Genomic DNA, 22,525 nt, shown 5'->3' with positions numbered 1-22,525 from the left:
GCTAGACACTTTCTCCTGTTATTTTGGCTTTCCTCATAAAAGCCCTTTGAGGAAGAGTTATCCTAATTTTCTAATGAGGAAACTGAGGCACACAGATCTTGAATAACCATAGTTGGTGGCAGATCCAGCATTTGAACTCAGGCCTAACTCCCAAAACTTAGCAATTTCCGCGGTGTCTGACTGCCTTCTAGCCTCTGGCCGTGTGGAGAATGCAGACGAGGTGCAGGGCTTGGGGCTGAGTGCCGAGTGAAGTGTCAGCATTTAGGGTTGCACATGTTGAGCTTGAGAGGCCTTTGGGAACATCCAGGAACATTTGAGTCTTGAGACCAGATCTCAGGAGAGAAATCTGGGCTGGAGTATGAGGGTGAGTGGTAACTCGGGAATGCACAGGAGGGACTTGGGCTCTGGGATCCCACCTCATGTCTCTGTGTCTAAGATGTGAGTAGCACTCTAGTGGAAGATTTGGAGGAATCTCTGCACTCCAGGTCTGCAGTATTATCTTACCTTCCACCTTGATGCCCAGGAAGTGATAAACGTGTCACCTGGTTATCGCCTCATTCGAAATAGGGAGCAGATTTCCGTCACCTTGGGAGATGAAATGTTTGATAAGAAAAAGCAGTCGCAATCAGAGATCATGGACAGAGTCCAGATTTCCAGGTAATGCCCTTGGACCTATATCCAGCTCCTCAGAGCTATCACTATTGGGCTTGGCCTGGCCTCAAGGAGAAGCTCCTAACTTCCATGCCCAATGCACAGGGTCTCTGTTCTGAAGATGCTATAAAGTCACTTCACTCCTCATCCCTGTGCTGCTCCTCTCCACACCCATCTCTCTGCCCTGATCCCATTTGAAACAGGACAAAGGTCAGGTCAGGCAGCTGACCTGAAAAGTGATTGGGTATAGTATAATTTGTACTAAAGGAAAGCAATTATTCTTAGAGGTGATGAACAGATGAAATATTCATAAAATAGTCTGAATTTGGAGGGTGTAAAGTAAGAGTAAAGTCAGGGTTTTTGGGGAGCTGAGTATGCATCTCCTTCTCATTTTGCCCAAAGATGTCACTCAGTTCATGCCTCTGGGAGGCATAGCATGGAAGATTCTGGCTGAGTCTGCCCCAGTTGAGCACAGTGCGTCCTCTCTGTCATTCAGGCCCTACCCACTCTATCCTCAAATGCCATATAAAGTCAGCTCCCACATCTTATCCATTCTACTTCCTAGATCTCTCATTCATGTCTCTCTCTCCCTGTCTCCTCCTACATCCTCTCTCTTGTTCCCTCACCTTATTGAATGGAGGACCATCTCTGCTGCACTGCACACATCACTACCTGCCACCCTGTCTACTCCAGCTCAACCAAATAGAGCTAAATAACTTACGGACATCATGGAGGCTCCAAACCCAGAAACACAGAAAATTATCTATTCTGCAAGCCATGCTCTGAAATCCCCTCTTTGTCCTGTGTCTGGGCCATTCCTTGTCTATGATTCACTGTCAGCATCAATCCATCTCCTACCTTCCCATTTCCTAATCCTCTGAATTTTTCCTCCTCCATTTCAACTGTCATTACTGAATCAAGGTCAAACCCTGATAGATCTCTGACATATTCCTCTTCCCCTTCTATTCAATGGGTAACCAATCCACTCCTCCACCTACTCACACCCCCCACTGCAGGCTAGCTTACCCAAAAGGTCTGATCTGAGGCTCAACCACCCTGCTGCCTAATTCCTTCTCCCAGACTACTCTTCCACCCCTCCCATGACCCCCATGATGATGGAGCAGATGCAGAACATGGCCTGACTGTCACCAAGCCAGAGATAGTCATGTACAGGGAGATGCCTGACTGGCACAGAATGGAAGCTCTGTGGATGATAGAAGGATTCCTTGTCCCATAGGACTGATATCATTACTGACCTGCAAGAGCAGATCTCAGAATTGACAGTGATCATTGAGCAAATGAACAGAGACCATCAGTCTGCCCAGAAATTGGTGAGTGATCCTTGAGTTAGCTGACATCTCTATGGGTAGGGGAAAGACCGGTTTTTTCAGATCACCTGCTATGTTCCAGGCAAGATGCCAAGCGCTTTACTCTCGGGAGCCATGTTGTCTAGGTGACAGCTCTGAAGATAGGACTGTGGCTACACAGTAGGATTTCTCTGACTCCATCCTTATCCATGACTGCAAGAACTTAAATCTTTTCTCAAAGCCTAAGTCAATTTCCAGGAGTTCTTTATGTGCCTGCAGTGTGTACATTGCTACTGAACTCACCACACCAGGGGGGGCCAGCATCTCACGTCAGGCTTGCTGTGGAGAGTTAAACTTCAGAGGGTGCCGAGTCTCTTCCTAATGGCAATAGTGTGGTTAATGCACTCAGTGTGGTTCAAAAGCTACCCAGAACCCTTCAGTACCCACTTCCTGTTGCTGTTAAAATTGCCAAACCCCACTTCAGAATTTGCTGAGATCAGTCTGCACTCTGTGTTTCCTGGGGATTTTGGTGACAACTCCTTTAGATTTTACCATCTGCTTTATCATAGTCTCTTCTTCCCCACCTCAAGAAGGGGTGCCTGCTGGCCTGGGCTGGAGTGATAAACCAGAGCAATGCTCAGAAACAGCCTCCCCCACATCCCACTTGCCTGTTGTTATTGAAACCCACTTGTGAAGGTCGACTTCCCACCATTCCTACCCCTCACCCTCTGACATGCCCCAGATGTGTCTGAATCCTACAGTGACCTGGCTTGTGACTCACACTGAGACCTCCCCTACTGTTGGTTCATTACTATATTTATCTGAAAACCCTGCCAGGTTTGTGGTCTGCTTCTACAGATAGGAAATTAAGGCTCAGGAAGTTAAATAAGTTCTATGAGATCAGTCATCAATGGTGGATTATTGTTGCAAAATGCACATTTTCACTCACTGAATCATTGGCCCTGCTAAAGACCTATTTAGAGATTATTTCCGTGCAGGGACCTCATATTGTGATACTTAAAATTCTCCCACCTGTGAACATCCCAAATTGTTGTGTGACCCTGTGGAAGGATGTAGTGCTGGCTGCCAGTGTGTAGACAGAGAGGGACAGGGAGAGCCCTGAACCCTTTTGTCTCAGTTTGCAGTGGGTGCTGACTGTTCTGGAAGTGTCCTTTCCTCCTGAGACACTAACCAGAGAATCTGATGGTTAAAATGGAAGGTCACCTGGAAATGAGCAAATTTTGCCTGCAGTAACATACCTTTCTGACAAAGAGGCTTTATTAACACCAGATTTTAAGTTCATTGAAAGTGTGGAGTTTGAGTCTTGGGCCTCTTTGGCTCTTCCAGGGCAAGCTCTTTGCTCAATAGATGATAACTTAATTGAATTATGTATCAAAGAAATCCAAAGACCAAGATCTTAGAGATTGCTGTCCAGCAAAAAGACCAGACCTGCCTATAAAACCAGTTAGTGAAAGAGATGGTTTCTGTGCACCAACATTATGAACTGATTACATACCAAACAGCAATAGACCAAGGCAAGGATTGCTCCATTCCCTGAGTAGTGATGTGCTCTCTGGGATTGGAGAACACAAAGAAGAGAGTGTGGGGAGTAGAGCACACCCTATGAACGTGAAGGCTTCTCAGAAATTGCAGACTGCAGTGGGAGTGGGATCCTTGATCCTATATCGTTAATGCCATGTTGCTCCCAGCTCTCCGATGAAATGGCTCTCCGCTGTGCTGAGATGCAGCAGAACTTCGAAAACAAAAACAGGTAAGCGTTCTAGCACAAGCTCCTGTGTGCTGAAGGCCCTAAGACTCTTGCTTCCTTGCAAGATTTCGTTTCACTGGGATTTAAGATAGTGCCAAATGGAGTTGGGTAGGTGGGGATGGGGGAAATGGGCAAGATGGTTTGATGTGAAGCCACCAAAATGTAGCACAGAGAAGGTCATTCCTAGTTTTGCACTTTCTGATCCAATTACTTTGTTTCAAGTATAATCTCCCTTTCTGTTGATTGCTGAGGAGAGCCAGTTTTCATTCTCTATGAGATTTCTGTGACAGACAACTATTGTTCTCAGCCCAGCCTCCTCCTATTTCCCCTGCCTCTTCACTTCCTCCCCCCTCTTTCTCTTCCTCATTTTTGTCCTGTCATTTCTACTCTCTTGGCTACTCCCGGGACCTGGGCAGAATGGGAAGGAGGTATGGGAGGAGCAGGAGCCAGAGCCACAAAGACAAGCCAAGGGGAAGTAAAAGGAAGTGTGTTGCCTATGTGGGTGAGGAAACCTTCAAAACCTCCTTCCAGGCTACCTGCTGGGACCAGAGCAGCCTCAGAAGTCCCAGCAGAGAGAAGCATACCTCACTGAGTCGTAGACTTGCTTCCAAAAAATTATAATAAATAAGTAACATATTTTTTATATAATAGCTTTCATTATTTTTAGAGCAGTTTTAGGTTCATAGTAAAATAGAGCATAAAGTACAGACAGCCTGACCCCACACCTGCACACCCCAAGTAATCATTAGCTCCTGCACTATTGTGATGCATTTGTTACAATTGATGAACCTACATTGATAAATTACCATCACCCGAAGTGCATAGTTTACATTAGGGTTCACTCTTGGTGTTGTACATCCTATGGGTTTTGACAAATGTATAATGACATGTGTCCACCATTATTGTATCATACAGAGTAGTTTCACCGCCCTGAAAAATCCTCTGTGCCCTGCTCATTCATCCCTCCCTCCCCACTAACCTCTGGCAAACACTGATCTTTTTACTGTCTCCACAGCTGTGCATTTTCCAGAATATCATATAGTAGGAATCATATAGTGTGTAGGCTTTATGTATTGACTTTGGTCACTTACTATTATGCATTTAACGTTCCTCCATGTCTTCGCTTGGCTTGACAGCTCATATAGCCTTTCTTTTTGACATTCATCTTGAACACTGCCAGCTTCTGCCCCCTGGAATGGAGGCTGAAGAGACCCTGGGCTCTAAAATTATCCTGGATGCTAATGCAGCCTACAGTTTCCCAAGACAGCCATAAACAAATACTGTGCTATTAGCACAGGAGTCTATGGTCTCCACCAGCTCCATTCAAAATAATAGTTGGTAAAAATGGGTCTTCTCACCTTCTTTGGGTGGATGCCAGGAGAATGAGTCAGGAAGTGAAGGCCCTGCAGGCTGCCCACAACTGCCTGTGTGATGGGGAAAGGTGGGATCAACTGAGTGTAACAGCTCAGCTCTGGACTTTTTTTCACTGATTGTGGCCTTCTCCCGGGGTCGCACAGAGAGCTCAAAGAGGCTCACGCAGCAGAGCTCAGTCATTTGGAGAACAACTACAAAGCCACACTGAAGGCAGAGAAGCTGGCTGCCCAAGAAAAACTAGGTATGGTCTGGACTGGGGAGAATGACCCTGGGGAAGGGTGAGAGGCTGACCATGGGGGTCTAGGACCAAAGAACTCCCGTGGTCATGGATGGGCTGGGACTATGCTCTCCAGATGTCTTCCTAAAGCTCAGAGACAGGGAGTGACTGAGAATGAAACTGAAAAGAGGGAAACCATGTCATCAGTGTCCCTCCTATGCCCAGGTGATAGACTGGCCTGCAACCAAGTGTTAGGATCTGAGCAAGTCCTTAATCTCCTTGAGTCTCATTTATTCTGTCTAAGAATTGAGGACTATAATACCTGCCTTTATCAGAGAGATAAGAATGTGAAAGCACCTTTTTAAAAAATATTTTTAACTCTACAAATATAATATTATTGTAATCCAGCAAGTTACATCATCTGTAAAATGGTGGTGTTTCATTATATTATAATAGCACACTATGATTTATATGGCCTTATAATGCATAAGAGTTGTGTTGGCCATTTATCCCATTATTTATGCTGTCCTCGGGAAGGGCAAAATGTGTATCCTTCAGAATTCTGAGATTATAGACTAATCTCCATAGGGAGAAGGAGAAATTCTATAATCTTCTCCCTTTATTTTGCCTTACTTTTTAAAAAGAGGGTACTTATAGCTTGCTGATTTTCCAATTTTCTAAAGAAAACATGTATCATTTTCAAAATCAGCGTACACTGGAAACATTGCTTTAAAAAGAGAGAAGCAGGGGCACCTAGGTGGTTAAGCGTCCAACTTTGGCTCAGGTCATGATCTCACAGTTCATGGGTTTGAGCCCCACATCGGGCTCTGTACTGACAGCACAGAGCCTGATTTGGATCCTTTCTCTCCCTCTCTCTCTGCCCCCTCACCCTGCTTGCACTCTGTCTCTCTCTCTTTCAAAAGTAAACATTAAAAAATAAATAAAACTGCTTTAAAAAGAGGGAAGCAGGTGCATACTACAAGGTTTTGCTCCTCTTTTCCCTACAGATGTAGGTTTACCCCCAGGGATTAGTTCTCACATTTGGTATGCATCAGAATCACTTGAGAAGCATATTATCCACAGACACTAGGCCTCTCCTCTGAGACCTGAATTCAGTGGGTTTGGCTGGGTGGAGGTGGGGAGTAGGAAAAGAAGACAGGAGTCTGGATTTCTAATAAGCCTCCAGGGTTATTCTTGAGGTGCAACATGGTTTTAACACCTAGAGGATGAGTTGGAGATGGAGGAAGAGTACAGGAGAGCTCGCACTTGAGTATGAAAACATTCATTTCGGAGGAATAATGATGACCCTGTTGTTTTCCTTTTGTCCAGATGAAATGGGAAAGGAGTATAAGTATTTGAAGAATATGTTTCATATGTATCAGGTGAGATTCAGAGCTCCTTGGATTATGAAAGTAAGAGGCAAGGCTCATTCCTGGCTGATGACATCAGGCTGAATCTACAGCTCTTGCCCAGAAAATAATTTCCTCAGATTCCCAGCATCCTTGGTTCTAGGTGGCACTAAGTACACCCAGGGAGAAGAGTGACCTTCAGACCGTGGTGGCTTCCATGTGTGAATCAGTCACCCAGTCCCTAAAGAAGCCCACTGACAAATATGTTTGTAATTACAAAAGTAATACCTGCTCATGGTTTCTAAAAAATTGAAATACAAAAACCAACTACAACAGCAACAAAAGAGAATTACCACCGCAAGACAATCTGCTGTTAGCATTTGCACTTTGTAACATCTTTGATTTTAGTAGAGTGCAGGGCCAAAAGGGATAAACATTTTAAAGGCCTTTGATACATTTGGCCAAATTGCCTCCAAAAAAGACTCTCTCACTGCACCCCCACCAGCTGGGCCTGGGATGCTCTAGCCATCTCACAATGTAACTCATTCATTGAATCAGCTAATTTGAGGGAGGCCTGGGGAAACAGGCCATGATTTCTTCTTAGTGGGATGAGAGAGTAGGAGATGAGGAATGAACAGGCTGAGGCAGCAAACCCCCATCCTATTGGTGAGCAGCTAGTTGTGGTTTGCCCAGGACTTTCCAAGTTTTAGCATCAAAAGTTCAGGGTCCTGGGACACAACTCAGTCTCAAACAAAGACAGTTGACCACCCTCTTAAAGGAGGAAACCAAGTCAAGCATCAGCACCACCTCTGAAATTCTATTTGCTATCCACAGTTTCAGTTTCGAGCTTGTATCTAAAACTTGTTTTTCAAGATGTATCTTGATACAGTGAGGGAAAACATCTTAGAGCAAAGCCTAGGAGAAGCATCAGACTGATGTGTGGGTAAGCTGCCCCTTACGTTTGCTTCAGTCTATACCTCTCCAGAGAGTTTGACCTCTATGGAAACTGAGCTGCCCACCAGTCTTGAAAATGATAAACAAGAACCTTTACCTAAATGGCCATAAACAATTACAAATGAGCTGTGATGTCTGGCCCCAGTGTGAGTTATGCTGCTAACCTGGGGAAAAAAAAGGAGGTCAGGGTACTGAGACGTTACTAGCAGCATCCAGGTCCTAGGCCTTCCTCCTCCTGGAGTCCCACCCCCATGAAGTCTGAACCAACCAACAGGATTGGCATCAGGTTAGGCTTATTTAACCTCACCCACAAAGGAAGTTAGATTTGCTGAGTTAAAAATAGACAGTGTCTGAAAAACATACTATTGTTTTCTAAGTGTTCAAATTAACTACTAGGCATTTCCCTTGTTTCTTCATGGGCTGTTGATAAGTGATTCATGATTCAGAGGGAGCTGACATGTGAATTTGCAGCAGGAGAGTCAGTTCCAGTGGGACAAACACATGCAGAACTTGCCTTTGACTTTAGGGTTCTACAGGCCCTTGGATGGGCTGGGCTAGAATTTACTCCCACCAACCACCCACAGAGGGACTCCCAGCAAGCATTCCAGTGAGGGAAGCTTTAAAGGGCCCAATGCTGTGCCTGGAACCAGTGTGCAGTCTTCTCCAGGATTCTTTTCATAATGCCTTTGTACCTCTGCAGGACAGCATTTATGATGAAATGGAAGATAAGTGGTTGAAGAAGAAAGCCGAATGGGAGAAGGATGAGAAGTTGGAGCGGGAAAAGATCCTGCTACAGCAAAGTGAGTACAAGAACTTCTCTTTTTGATGGCACGTGTACCAAAAAAAACCTGCCATTAAGTTTGGTCTTAGCTTGAGAATATCAGCTTTAGATTCACTAAAGGTGATGGCCACAGGGCTGGATTCCTGAATCAAGAGTACATGGAGTTTTCAACAAGTGACAACAAGGATGGAGTCTTTTATAAAACTCAGCTATTTGAGGGTATAAGCCCGTACCTTCCAAAGCTCTCCAATTCCAAGCTTAGCCATCATGGTCTGGAACAAGCTCTGGGACATCTGTAGGAGCATTGACTTGTTACCTGGATACAAGTGACCCCAAATTTCCAGAAAAATGTTCTGGAATTAGAGTTTCAAATATTCACTTGTTGGGAGAGTGACAACACAATCATACTGAGAGCCTCTGTATTCCCATATCCCCCCAGAGGATCTCCATTTTTCAGGTACAATTGGCATATAACACTGCATATGTTTAAAGAGTACAACATGTTGATTTGATACATTTATATATTACTATATATTTTTAGTATTTCCAACACCTAGCACAGAGTTTGGATCATAGAAAGTGTTTTATGGAGGCCCTGGATGGTTCAGTCAGTTAAGTGTCCGACCCTTGATCTCAGCTCAGGTCTTGATCTCAGGGTTGTGAGTTCAAGCCCTATGTTGGACTCCACACTGGGAGTAGAGCCCACTTTAAAAAAAGTGTGTTATGGATGAGCCTCCTACCCTCAGCAAGCATCTTCCTAAGTGGAAAAAGAAGAAAGGAATTTATGGAGACTTTGCTCCCTGACCTAGAGGACTGGTTGAGGTAGGAGTGGAGCCTCTACAAACCTATACCACATCCTACCTCACCCCAGTTCATATCAAACTTGGTTGTTTTCAACAAATTACTCATTTAAATGCAGAAACTCCCTGGGTAAGTTAATCCTCAAGGTTATTCCCACTCTGGTGGGGACTCTTGACTGCAGGAAGGCAGCATGAAGACCCTGGAACTAAGGGTGAGGAAAGGAATGAGGAGCTGAACCTCTCTGAGGCTTTACTCAGAAGCCTGGTGTAACATAACCCAGGTCTTCTTCCAGACTTCTGGCCACCCATACCACACTCATCCCACGTTGTCAAAATCTAAGTAAGATGTTACACCCAATTTTGAAAAAGCAGACTTCAGCTGTGCATAGTGTAGCTCAGCCCTCTAGGGGTAGCCTCCTATCATTCCCAGCTTATTCACAGGATGAGCCTAGGGGTTGCCTCCCTATAATTCCCAGCACCATGAAGCTGAAGAAGAAATCTGTGTCAGCCCCTCACCCCTCCTTTCTCCTCTTTGGTTTTGGGGCTCAGTTGGTAAGTTCTCCTGCACCAGAAACATTTTAAGCCTTCCTCTACCCCAGGGTTAAGTACAGAATAAATTTTATTGCTGGAAAATTCACATTAGTCAAGAGCTATATTTTAAGGTAAGAATATCCAAGAAAACGTAGTTACTTCAGCAGAGGGAATGGACAAAATAATAAGCAACAGATCTAAAATTACACACACACACACAAATCAGAGACATTAGGAGTAAAACCATATGGCTGATACCACTGAAAACTGCCACCATGTTCACCTGATTCCCAAGCATTTCTAGGTGAGCATCAGAGGCTGAATGACAGGCTGAAAGGAACTTGAGTTTGACCCAGTCTGGAATTTTTATTACCTTCAGATATTCTCAGTTTCTCTCTGCATGTGCTTTCCCCACATTTACTCACATACGTAATTTCTTCTCACCCCCAGAACATAATATGACAAAAAGGTTTGAGTTAGAGTCAGAAGAAGAAAAGAAGAAAATAAATGACTCCTACAGTACCGTGTTTGAGAACTTCAATCGAGAGAAGGAGGTAACTTAGCCCAAAGGACATGAGTGGTTGAGCATGAAGCCTAGGTGGGACATCCGGTTCCTAGGTGTGCCTCTGTAATTAGGCACAATTTTGCCTTTATGGGCATATTCTTCCTTTCCCAGCTTCCTTGGAAATATATGCAAGTAGACTGGCAGTCTTGCTGTCCTTTATCTACATGGTCTTACCACAGGGTCACTGTGGAATGAAATCTGAAACTAGTGGGAAATAATAGAATGCTAAACACATACAAAACATGAAATTCCCTATTTTGCCAAATTTTCCCAGTTTCTGAATGTCCTCCTCATTCTTGACTGTAGCTGAAGAGAAAGGGCAGTGTAGCAAACTAAACTAAGCAAGTTGGTCATGTATAGCTCTTAGTAATTTAGAGGATCTATCTAAAAGTTAGAGGGGGTAAGGGCGCCTGGGTGGCTCAGTCAATTAAGCATGTGACTTAGGCTCAGGTCATGATCTCATGGTTTGTGAGTTTGAGCCCCAAGTTGGGCTCTGTGCTAACAGCTCAGAGCCTGGAGCCTGCTTCAGATTCTGTGTCTCCCTCTCTCTCTCTGCCCCTCCCCCACTCACTCTCTGTCTCTGTCTCTCAAAAATAAATAAACATTGAAAGAAAAACAAAAGTTAGAGGGGTTAAAATGTAGCTACTCTTGTTAATCACTCCCCTACAACCTTGATACTGATGCCAGATCATAGTGAAAACAGGTCTCAGACATACAGACATTTACTAAATAAACATACATTACTAGCAAGCAGGCCCCAAGTGGTTATACCACCAGCTCTCTGAACTTTTAGGTACATGAAAGACTCATCAGAGGTGTATGCAAGGGTAGTACAGAGGTAGGATTCTGTAACCACTGTAGTCAGCGTCTGGCAGCTGGAGCTCCTCCTAAGCAGACACAGGACCATTTAGGGATCAAACCTTAGACACCATTCCTGAGTGTGTAGGCTATAGGCTTTGTTAGATTCCTGTACTTTTTTCCTGCAAAGTGGACAGTGTCTCTAAAATAGTATCTACCTTCAGGGTGCCTGGGTGGCTCAGTCGGTTAAGTGTCTGACTTTGGCTCAGGTCACGATCTCACAGTTTGTGAGCTCAAGCCCCGCATCGGGCTCTGTGCTGACAGCTCAGAGCCTGGAACCTGCTTCAGATTCTGTGTCTCATTCTCTCTCTGCCCCTCCCCCACTGTGCTCTGTCTCTGTCTCTCAAAAATAAATAAAAATGTAAAAAAAAAAATTTAAATAGTATCTACCTTCAATATTCCATTTTTAAGAGTACATTTCCAATTATCATGCTAATTAAAAAAAACACTAATTTCACCAATAAAAGCCCATTTCTGACATTCACTATAACTGAGCAAAACAGTAATGTGGGTGTGGGACATGCTGTGCAGTGTGTCCAGTTCTTCTGGGGTATAGAGAGCTCAGACATCTGAATAAGAAGTAGCAATTCCTCTAGTGGGGAGAGAGTTGATCATCTGCATGCATCCTTTCCTCTCTTCTATTTTTTCTCCAATGATGCTGACTATGAATCTGTAAATGGTACTCTCTCTGTCTCTCTCATGAAGCATAATTTACACTTAGCAAAAGCATTGTTTTGAAGGGGCACATGAACCCTAATGTTTATAGCAATGCTATCGACAACAGCCAAAGTATGGAAAGAGCCCAAATGTCCATCGACAGATGAATGGATAAAGAAGATGTGGTATATATATACAATGGAGTATTACTCGTCAATCAAAAAGAATGAAATCTTGCCATTTATAAAAATGTGGATGGAACTACAGTGTATTATGCTAAGTGAAATTAGTCAGAGAAAGACAAATATCATTATGACTTCACTCATATGTGGAATTTAAGATACAAAACAGATGAACATAAGGGAAGGAAAACAAAAATAACATAAAAACGGGTAGGGCAACAAAATGTAAGAGACTCTTAAATACAGAGAACAAACTGAGGGTTACCGGAGGGGGAATGGGCTAAATGGTTAAGGGGCGTTAAGGAAGACACTCGTTGGGATGAGCGCTGGGTGTCATATGTAGGAGATGAATCACTGGATTCTACTCCTGAAATCATTATTGCACTATATGCTAACTAACTTGGATATAAATTTAAAAAAAAATCTAGAGCATTTCAGCAATCCAGAAATCAGTCTTGTGTTCCTTCCCAGTTCAGCCCTATCTCCCTCAAAACTTGACCCAAGACAACCACTGTTTTGATTCCTCCCATCATGGATTAGTTTCACCTGTTTTTAAGTTTCATATAAATGTAATCATGTAGTGTATGCTCTTTTGTATATAGTTTCTTTTTCCACACTACAGTGCCTGTGAAATTTATCTATTTTTTGTTTATATCAGTAATTTCTTACTTTTTATATCTAGTAGTATTCTTTTGTAGGAATATCACACAATGTGTTTACCATTTCCCTGTTTTTGGAGGTTTGGGTTGTTTCCGTTTTTTGTCCTCCCTATTTTATAATTAAGGCTTTTGTAACCACCCTTGTACAAATATTTCCATAGGCACAAGCTTTCATTTCCTTTGGGTATATACCTAGCAGTATTATTATTGGTCTCTCGGGTAGTTATAGGTTTAACTTTATAAGAAAATACCAAGCTATTTTCCATAGTAGTTGTATCATTTTACTTTTGCACCTTAAATCTATGAGAATTCCAGTTGCTCCTTATCATCAACAATTAGTATTGACATCCTTTTTAATTTTGACCCTTCCAATGGTATGAAATGGTATTTCATTACAGTTTTAATTTCCCTGACTATTATGTTGGGCAATTTTTTATATGCTTATCAGACAATTTATATGTCTTCTTTTGTGAAATGCTGGTTTAAGTCTTTTGTCATTTGAAAAAACTTGGATTCTTTATCTTTTTATTATTGATATGTAGGAGACCTTTACATAATATGGATACAAGTTCCTTGTCAGATATATGTGTTACAGATACTGTCTCCTAGCCTGTGGTTTGCCTTTTCATTTTACTTACGTTGTCTTCTGATGTGCAGAATTTTTTTATTTTGATGAAAACCAAATTATTAATTTTTTCCTTTTCACAGGAAAATTACAGCTTTTTGTGTCCTTTCTATGAAATTGTTGCCTAGTCCAAGGATACAAAGATATTATATCTTTTGAAAAGCTTTGTAATTTTAATTTTTATGATTCTGTGATCCATTTTGAATAATTTTTATGTATAGAGTGAGATAGAGGTCATAGGTCACTTTTTTCTGTATAAGTATCTAGTTGTTTGAGCATGATTTATAGAAAAAAACTTTCCATTCTCCATTAAGTTGCCGTGATGTTTTTGCTGTGTTTTGAGGGGTGGGGTGAGGGGGAATAGACTCTGTTCTGTTCCATTGAATTATTTGTCCATACCAAGGCCAAGACAACCATCATCTTAATTATTGTAGCTTGAAATCAGGGAGTAAAAATCTAGCTTTGCTCTTGTGTTTCAATGTTATTTTGACTCTTCTATATCATTTACATTCTTTTAAGTTTATTTGTGTTTGAGAGAGAAGGGAGAGAAAGCGCAAGTGGGAAAGAGAGAAAGAGAGAGAGAGAGAGAGAGAGAGAGAGAGAGAGAGAGAGAGAATCCCAAGCAGACTCTGGACTGTCAGCACAGAGCCCAATGCAGGGCCAAATCCCATGAACTGTCAGATCATGACCTGAGCCAAAATTGAGAGTTAGACGCTTAACTGGCTGAGCTACCCAGGTGCCTTTATATCACTTATATTTCTACATAAATTTCAGAATTAGTTTGTCAAGAAAGCTTGCTGGTATTCTGACTGAGATTGCATTGAATATAAAGATAAATCTGTGGATAAATTAATATTCAACAATATTAAATATGTACATTAACAACAAAGTCCTTGATGAAAATATGGTGTCTTTTTAATATTTGTTGATGTGATATGGTGTAAGAAAGTGGTCCAGGTTCATTCTTCTGCATGTCACTGTCCAGTTTTCCCAGCACCATTTGCTGAAGAGACTGTCTTTTCTATTGGATGCTCTTTCCTGCTTTGTCAAAGATTAGTTGGCCATATATTTGTGGGTCTATTTCTGGGTTTTCTATTCTTTTCCATTAATCTATGTGTCTGTTTTTGTGCCAATACCATATTGTCTTAATGATTACAGGTTTGTAATGTAGCTTAAAGTCTGAAATTGTGATCTTCACTAGGTTACTTGTTTTTTTGAGTGTTGAGTTTGGTGAGTTCTTTATAGATTTTGGATACTAAGCCTTTATCCGATATGTCATTTACAAATATCTTCTCCCATTCCATCGGTTGCCTTTTTGGTTTTGTTGATTGTTTCCTTTGCTGTGCAGAAGCTTTTTATCTTGATGAGGTCCCAATAGTTCATTTTTGCTTTTATTTCCCTTGCCTCTGGAGACAGGTCACATAAGAAGTTGCTGCAGCTGAGGTCAAAGAGGGTGCTGCCTGCTTTCTCCTGTAGGATTTTGATGGTTTCCTGCTCACATTTAAGTCTTTCATCCATTTTGATTTTTTGTGTGTGTATGGTGTACATAGGGGAAGGGAAAGAAAAATAAGATAAAAACAGAGAGGGAGGCAAACCATAAGAGACTCTTAAATACAGAGAACAAATTGAGGGTTGCTGGAGGGGACATAGGTGTGGGGATGGGTTAAATGGGTGATGGGCATTAAGGAGGGCACTTGTTGGGATGAGCACTGGGTGTTCTATGTAAGAGATTGATCACTGGGTTCTGCTGAAGCCAAGACTACACTGTATATTAACTAACTTGAGTTTTTAAAAATATATATATATATTTATATAACATATATTTATATATATATTTATATATTATATATTTTTTATATTATGTATTTATATATTATATATTTATATATTATATATTTATATATATTATATATTTAAACATATATATATATTGCACATAAGTTAAGATTTTCAAAATTTACCTTCAACAAATTAAATGTGTGCTTCATTACACCAATATCTAAACTTTGGTGAATACTACATTCTGGAATCCTATTCTGGCTTTCTCAAGTCTCTGAAAGAAGTGCCAGAAACCCCAGTGCTGACCTTTTCCGAATAAAATTGTTTTTAGGAGCTACTGAAACAACATGAAAAGGACACCTTGCAATTAGAGGAGCTGAGAAAGACCAAACAGGTAAGCTCTTTCATTTTTCTTGTGGAATTAGCATCTTACAAATGCACCAGTAAAATTATATACCCTCAATAAAATAGAATCTATTATAATTTTCCAAAACAAAACAAAAGGAAGACCCAAAGCTGAGTTTGCTGGATTCAACAAGTCAAATAGAACTTTATAACTATAATACAAAGTCATTTGTAAAACAGAGCCTTTGTGTCTTTTTAGAGCAATTTGAGCAAATATATGAGCAATATGCTGTGTGATCTTCAGTGTCAAATGCGTTCCATTTCTAGTAAGGCTCAAACCACAAAAGAGTCTTGATTTGTAAAATACCAAATTCTTCCCTTAAGCTCTAAAAAGTACAATACTGACCCTGGGAACTCTAATTCCAAGCCTCTCCTTGATATTCCAAATGTGCCTCAACCCCAACAGCTTCCTCAAAGAATTCTGTTCTTCTGGGACAAATTATGGCACTTCCATGTGGGAGATACCTGAAGGGAAACTGTTCAAACCCATGAACTGCCTTCTGATTCTTCTTACACTAGGATCCAGAATGGACATGTTTGGGAAAAGACTAGCCATTATAAAATCATGGAATTATATCTTAGAGCTTAGGCAAGGCTTCAGCATTGTTGGGTCAACAAGCCTCAATGTCCTGCATGGTAGACAGATAGGCTTTGGAGCAAGGAAAACCCAGTGCATTGTAAGAGCTGCTTTAATGAGCTTGTCTACTAATTCTGTCATTCCTTTCTGGTTCTGTTAATTGATTTTGCTCCTCATTTGTGGTCATATTTTCTCACTTGTTTACATGCCTGGTAATTTTTTTTTTTTTTTGGAGGCCTGCCATTGTGAAGTTTACCTTGTTGGGTGTGGGGGGGGGCGGTGCCTGGCTGGCTCAGTCCATAGAGCATGCGTCTCTTGATCTCTGGGTTGTGAGTTCAACCCCCACCTTGAGCATAAGCGTAATCAAAACAAACAAACCAAAAAGGTGGATTGCAAACTACCTTGTTGGGTGCTGAATATTTTTGTATTTCTTTAAATATTGTTGGACTTTGTTCTGGGATGCAGTTAAGTTAAAGCAGTCTTTAGTTTAAGGCTAATTTTCCCCCCTACAGAGATAATACCCTTCTGAGTAGTCTACCCAATACTCTGTGTACTCTGGTTGGTGGGAATGTAACTATTCCCAGTCCTGTGTTGAGGCTGGGGATTATTCTACCTGCTCTGTGCTCATGATTCTTTCCCCTAACCTTATCTCCTTCTATTTCTTCCCCTTCATTACACAACTGCAATGGCACTGGACTCCTTGCTGTATTTTTAACAGTCAAGGATCCTTTACTTGGGGTCTTTGCACTTGACATTCACTCTTCTTGGGAAGCTCTTTCCTAGATATCCACACAACTAACTTCCTTACCTCTTTCTGGTTTTGTTCAAATGCCATTTCTGAAGGGCCACTCTATTTAAAGGCTTAACACCCTCCCCAACACTTCCATTTCCTTGTTTTATTTTTCTATACAGATTTTTTACATTTATTTATTTATTTATTTTAAGAGAGAGAGCAAGCACATGAGTAGGGAAGAGGGATAGAAAGAAGAGAGAGAATCTTAAGCAGGTTTCATACTCAGTACAGAGCCTGATGAGGGGCTCTCCAAACTGTGAGATCAAGACCCGAGCTGAAATCAAGAGTTGGATGCTCAACTGACTGAGCCACCCAGGCGCTCCTCTATACAGATTTATAACTTTCTAACCTGATAAACTCAATGAATGAAAGCAGAGATTTTTGTCTGTTTATTCTACCACTAATCTCCAGTTTCTAGAACAGTACCTGGCACATCACAGACATTTAGTAAATACCAGCTGATTTTTTTGAATGAATAAGCAAACAAAAGAATGCTAAATGACCTAGTACAGTGCTTTGTATAATGCAAATACAGTGAGAGATGGTACCTCTTTAGTTTATACATCTTGAGAAGATGCTTATTCCATGGGAAGAGCTCTGAAGACATGTAGGAGTTAAATGAGGCTGACATCTGAAAGCACAGAGCCATCTGGATCATTTTTATTGTCTCTTCAGCGTTTATCTAATGTAGTAGATTCCACATTTATCCCTTCCCCACACTAACACTGCATCTTCTATCTTCATCCTTGGTTTGTTTTTAATTTATTATTGTAATTATTTTATTGACTTTTATTTAATTTTTTTCATCCCCTTCACTAGGGTGTATCTCCATAAGAGTAGAAATTATATTTTTCTTATTCATCATAATATTCCTAGTGCCTATAATAGTAGGTGTTTTTCCTAATTAAAAGACTATTTTTAAGGAGTGCCTGGGTGGATCAGTCGGTTGAGCATCTGACTCTTGATTTCTGCTCAGGTCATGACCTCTGTGTTGAGTACAGCACCTGCTTAAGATTCTGTCTCTTCTGCCCCTTTTCCCTACTAGTGTGCTCTCTCTCTCTCTCAAACCAACTTTTCTTAAAGGCTATTTTTTAGAGCAATGTTAGGTTTACTGAAAAATTAAACAAAGTGCAGAGAGTGCCCATATCCTCCCCCAACACAAACATACAATATACTCTATTATTAACATCTTGCATTAGTGCGGTACATTTGTTACAGCTGATGAACCAATATTGATACATCATTTTTAATTAAAGTCCATAGTTTACATTAGGGCTCACTCTTTGTGTTATGCATTCTATAGGTTTTATCAAATGCATCATGCCATGTACCCACCACTGCAATATCATACAGAATATTTTCTTTACCTAAAACTCCTCTGTCCTCCACCTATTTATCCCTGCTTCCCTTCCCAATCCCTGGCAACAACTGATCTTTTTACTGTCTCTATAGTTTTGCATTTTCCCCAATGTCATATAGTTGGAATCTGGAGTAGATATTTGATAAATATTTGTTTAATAAATGAATGATTGGTAGCTATTGTGACAACCACGGGAGCTCTGGTGAGGGCTGGCTCTGGGGCAGTGATAGTGAGTCTGCATATGAGGATATAGATGGGCAAGACATAAAGGAGATAGAAGTAAGAGGGCACAGTGACTGAACAGTGAAGGAGAAGGAGTAGCTAAAGTTGACGCTTCACATTCTAGTCCAGGCACCCTGCAGAAGAGAATAAATAGATAGACATTGTTGTCTTCTTAAACAGGTCATGGAGGAAGAGTTGAATGCACAATCTGTTATCTTAGAATCACTTAACACAACCCTCTACCAAACCCAGATGGAACTCCAGAGAGAGGTGAGTCCTGGCTGGAGTGGGGATAGGGTTGTGCAGAGGAATCCAGGTCTCTGTATGGTTCTGCCATGTAGCTTTGCTCTGGATGACTCTGGTTTGGGAAAGAGAGCAATTAAAATTTACATGTATTTCAGAAAGCTACAGTGGGAAATCTGGAGAAAACACTCCAGACCAAGCTTGCCGAGACTGAAGAAAAGTTTAAATACACCATACAGCTTCTGACAGAAGAAAACATTCATCTAAGGTGTGCATGATGCTGTTCAAAAAGACATGGCTGAGTTATCTTTAGAAAGTGGAAGGGAGTTTGGATGAGGAATAGATATGAAGATGAACCCAGGTATTTCTTAATAAAGTCAAGGCACAGGCACTTCCAGGAGGGAAATAGTCATTCAAAGCCTGGCCACGGAAGTCACCTGCTAAGGACAGACAGTTCATCTGAAGTGGTGCTGGGCATGTGTCTAGACTCCTCTCCCTTATCACATCTTTGTTTTTATTCAAAACAGCACATGAAATTTACCTGTGGATCTTTATTTTTTAATTAATTAATTTATTTTGAGAGAGACAGAGAGAGTAAGTAGGGGAGGGGAGAGAGAGAGAGAGAGAGAGAGAGAGAGAGAGGAGCAGAGGATCTGTAGCAGGCTCCACACCGACAGTACCCGATGCAGGGCTCCAACTCGTGAACTGCGAGATCATGATGTAAGCCAAAGTCAGACACTCAACTGACTAAGCCACCCAGATGCCCCTATCTGAGGGTCTTTGAGTTTATTCAGTTCTGTGAATAAATTTTAAATCCCTAAAGTCCTCTGCCCTCCACCTATTCATTTTTTGCTTCCCCTCCCAACTCCTGGAAATTACTGATCTTTTCACAGTCTCTGTAGTTTTGCCTTTTCCAGAATGTCATACAGTTGGAATCTTTAAGAGATATTTAATAAATATTTAATGAATGAACGATTGGAAGCTATTGTAACAACCCATCTGAGTTCTGAGTTTTTACCATGTCCCCTGAGGGGTTATGGGTTTAGGTGTCAGTGGTTTACACTTAGATACAGCTGCGTTTAGTTCATGTGGAAGTCAACTTTAGGTCAGAAATAATACTGTTAACTGGAAATGCATTTTAAATCATTGGGATAAATTTTTGGTAGATACTTCAATAAAGGGAAGTTATTCATTGTATTGATTTGGTAGTAAAACTTATCCCTTCTTGTCTAGGTTCTTTGATCTAATAGTTAAATTGGCATAAAACAGATTAACAGGAAAAAACAAATTTAATTTTGTATGTATAGGAGCTCAGTAAAATATGAGACTCAAAGAAGTGAACAAATCAGGCAGTTATACCTTTTAGACAAAGTAACAATAAATTTGTAAAGAATTGACAAGACAAAGAAGTTTGGGGTTGGGGTACTAAATTAGTAAGTAAGTAACAGAGTTGTTGGGGTTTTTTTTAATGGTTTATTTATTTTTGAGAGAGAGCACAGGCAGGGGAGGGGAAGAGAGGATCTGAAATGGGCTCTGTGCTGACAGCAGTAAGCCCAATGTGAGCCTTGAACTCACAAACCGCAAGATCATGACCTAAGCCCAAGTCAGACACTCAACCAACTAAGCCACCCAGGTTTTTTTTATACAGACTTCTTAGCTTTAAATTCCCTATTTCTGCTGATAGGGATATCTCTTTACCTTCTGGTATAGGGAAGGTATATTCATATGAAAAATATATTTCCTACTTTCAGGGGAACAAAGAGGGTCAGAATGCCTTTCTTGCACTGGCTGTTGCTTAAGTAACTTTAACTCAAGTAATCAATATGCAAGGTATATTGGGATGGCATACTCTGTTTCCCCTCAGCAGAATATTCCTCATTTGAGAATTTGGTAACCTAAATATCATTTCTCATTAAATTCAAAACCACTGCAAGTATGGGGTGCCTTGGTGGCTCGGTTGGTTGAGCGTCTGACTCGATTTCGGTTCAGGTCATCATCTCATGGTTCATGGGATCAAGCCCCACATCAGGCTCTGTTCTGACAGCGTGGAGCCTGCTTGGGACTCTCTCTCTCAAAATAAATAAACATTAAAAAAAAAAAAACCTATAAGTAATGTGTGCAGCTGCCCCCAGTGAAGGAATGAAACCACATTTCTCTCCCCTCAGATATCCTACATCCCCTTCTATCCTTGAGTCTATAGTGATACATGTTCTTTTTCTCTATAGGCAAAAAATAATTGTGAAGAATGAAGAAATTTATAAGGAACGATCTGGGAGGTTTCTCTCAATGTATGAGAATGATTCTGATAATTTAGAAGATGATAGCAATGAAAAACAAGAACTATGAGCAGAAAAGTTGTTCTCCAATACAAAAGATGTTAGGAACACCATCTCCATAGGCTTAGACAACTCCCGTGAGAGTTTCTTGAGAAATGTATATTATGAGTTTAGTTCTTGGGTTGCCTGGGTTCTACTTTTGCCTTTTCAAAATTTCCTTTCTTCTAAATGGTTGGGAATGTTTGAATTCTCATCTCAGTTATACAGGCTTTCAAGACTCTTCATTGTAAAGTGATGTTCCCTATACCTGGATCTAAACTTTCTCTGGGTATTATACTATTTTCTCTTCCACATTTACACATTTCATTATGAAAACACTGATCCGAAGAACTTGTTCCTATTAAATATTGACTATATTTTGAAATACACCTTTTGTCCCCCTGGGGCATTTACCTAGCAAAAATGTAATTTGTTGATTCAATTCCAAAAATCCTTTCTCTCTTACATGTGTCCCCACTGCTCCACTTCTCAATCGTGTTCCCTATACTATGATTTTGGAAAAAGTGTCTGATGATCCTTGCCACCTTCTCTAAACAATCATCAGAATTCAAATCCCCACAGGGCAGGCAACTGGTTTTGGGGGTAGATTCCATGATTCATCGCTTACATACAACACCAGTGCTCATCCCAACAAGTGCCCTCCTCGATGCCCATCACCCATTTTCCCCTCTCCCCCCCCCCAATCCCCATCAACCCTCAGTTTGTTCTCTGTATTTAAGAATCTCTTATGGTTTGCCTCCCTCTCTATTTGAAACTATTTTTCTCCTTCCCTTCCCCCCTGGTCTTCTGTTAAGTTTCTTAAGTTCCACATATGAGTGAAAACATATGATATCTGTCTTTCTCTGACTGACTTATTTCACTTAGCATAATACCCTCCAGTTCCATCCACATTGCTGCAAATGGCAGGATTTCATTCTTTCTCATTGCCAAGTAGTATTCCATTGTATATATAAACCACATCTTCTTTATCCTTTCATCAGTTGATGGACATATGGGCTCTTTGCATAATTTGGCTATTGTTGAAAACACTGCTATAAACATTGGGGTACGAGTGCCCCTATGCATCAGCACTCCTGTATCTTTTAGATAAATTCCTAGTAGTGCTATTGCTGGGTTGTAGGGTAATTCTATTTTTAATTTTTTGAGGAACCTCCACACTGTTTTCCAGAGCAGCTGCACCAGTTTGCATTCCCACCAGCAGTGCAAGAGGGCTCCCATTTCCTCACATCCTCGCCAACATCTTTTGTTTCTGAGTTGTTAATTTTAGCCACTCAGACCCAAAATCTATAAAGAACTTACCAAACTCAACACCTGAAAAACAAAGAATCCAGTGAAGAAATGAGCAGAAGGCATAAATAGACACTTTTCCAAAGAAAACATCCAGATGGCCAACAGACACATGAAAAGATGGGCAATAAATTTTTAAAATTTACAACTGTATGAGCCAACACTGGGGAACTAAAGTAAAACATATCTATGATCCAAACATTTTCCACCTGTGAGAGGTCAATGACAAAAAACAAACACAAAAT

At 41.0% G+C, this 22,525-nt stretch overlaps 1 protein-coding gene across 3 annotated transcripts in view; it reads left to right on the top strand.

Annotated features, from left to right (window-relative positions):
- FLACC1 (flagellum associated containing coiled-coil domains 1) overlaps positions 1 to 22,409 on the top strand; it is a 64,312-nt gene extending 41,903 nt beyond the window's left edge. For 2 of the 3 annotated variants that reach the window (XM_027053480.2, XM_015086356.3), the window contains 11 exons: positions 524 to 657; positions 1,889 to 1,982; positions 3,668 to 3,729; positions 5,244 to 5,341; positions 6,647 to 6,699; positions 8,321 to 8,420; positions 10,183 to 10,286; positions 15,389 to 15,451; positions 18,595 to 18,684; positions 18,816 to 18,925; positions 20,883 to 22,409. In XM_027053480.2, the coding sequence (XP_026909281.2) occupies positions 524 to 657; positions 1,889 to 1,982; positions 3,668 to 3,729; positions 5,244 to 5,341; positions 6,647 to 6,699; positions 8,321 to 8,420; positions 10,183 to 10,286; positions 15,389 to 15,451; positions 18,595 to 18,684; positions 18,816 to 18,925; positions 20,883 to 21,003 (1,029 nt within the window). In that variant the 3' untranslated portion in view covers positions 21,004 to 22,409. The remainder of the gene's footprint in view (positions 1 to 523; positions 658 to 1,888; positions 1,983 to 3,667; positions 3,730 to 5,243; positions 5,342 to 6,646; positions 6,700 to 8,320; positions 8,421 to 10,182; positions 10,287 to 15,388; positions 15,452 to 18,594; positions 18,685 to 18,815; positions 18,926 to 20,882) is intronic. The other variant, XM_027053494.2, reaches the window with a different exon arrangement.
- The last annotated feature ends 116 nt before the right edge of the window (positions 22,410 to 22,525 follow it).

Source organism: Acinonyx jubatus, chromosome C1 (assembly GCF_027475565.1).
Source record: "Acinonyx jubatus isolate Ajub_Pintada_27869175 chromosome C1, VMU_Ajub_asm_v1.0, whole genome shotgun sequence".
Classification (NCBI taxonomy): Eukaryota; Metazoa; Chordata; class Mammalia; order Carnivora; family Felidae; genus Acinonyx; species Acinonyx jubatus.
This window is presented reverse-complemented; position numbering and strand designations above follow the sequence as displayed.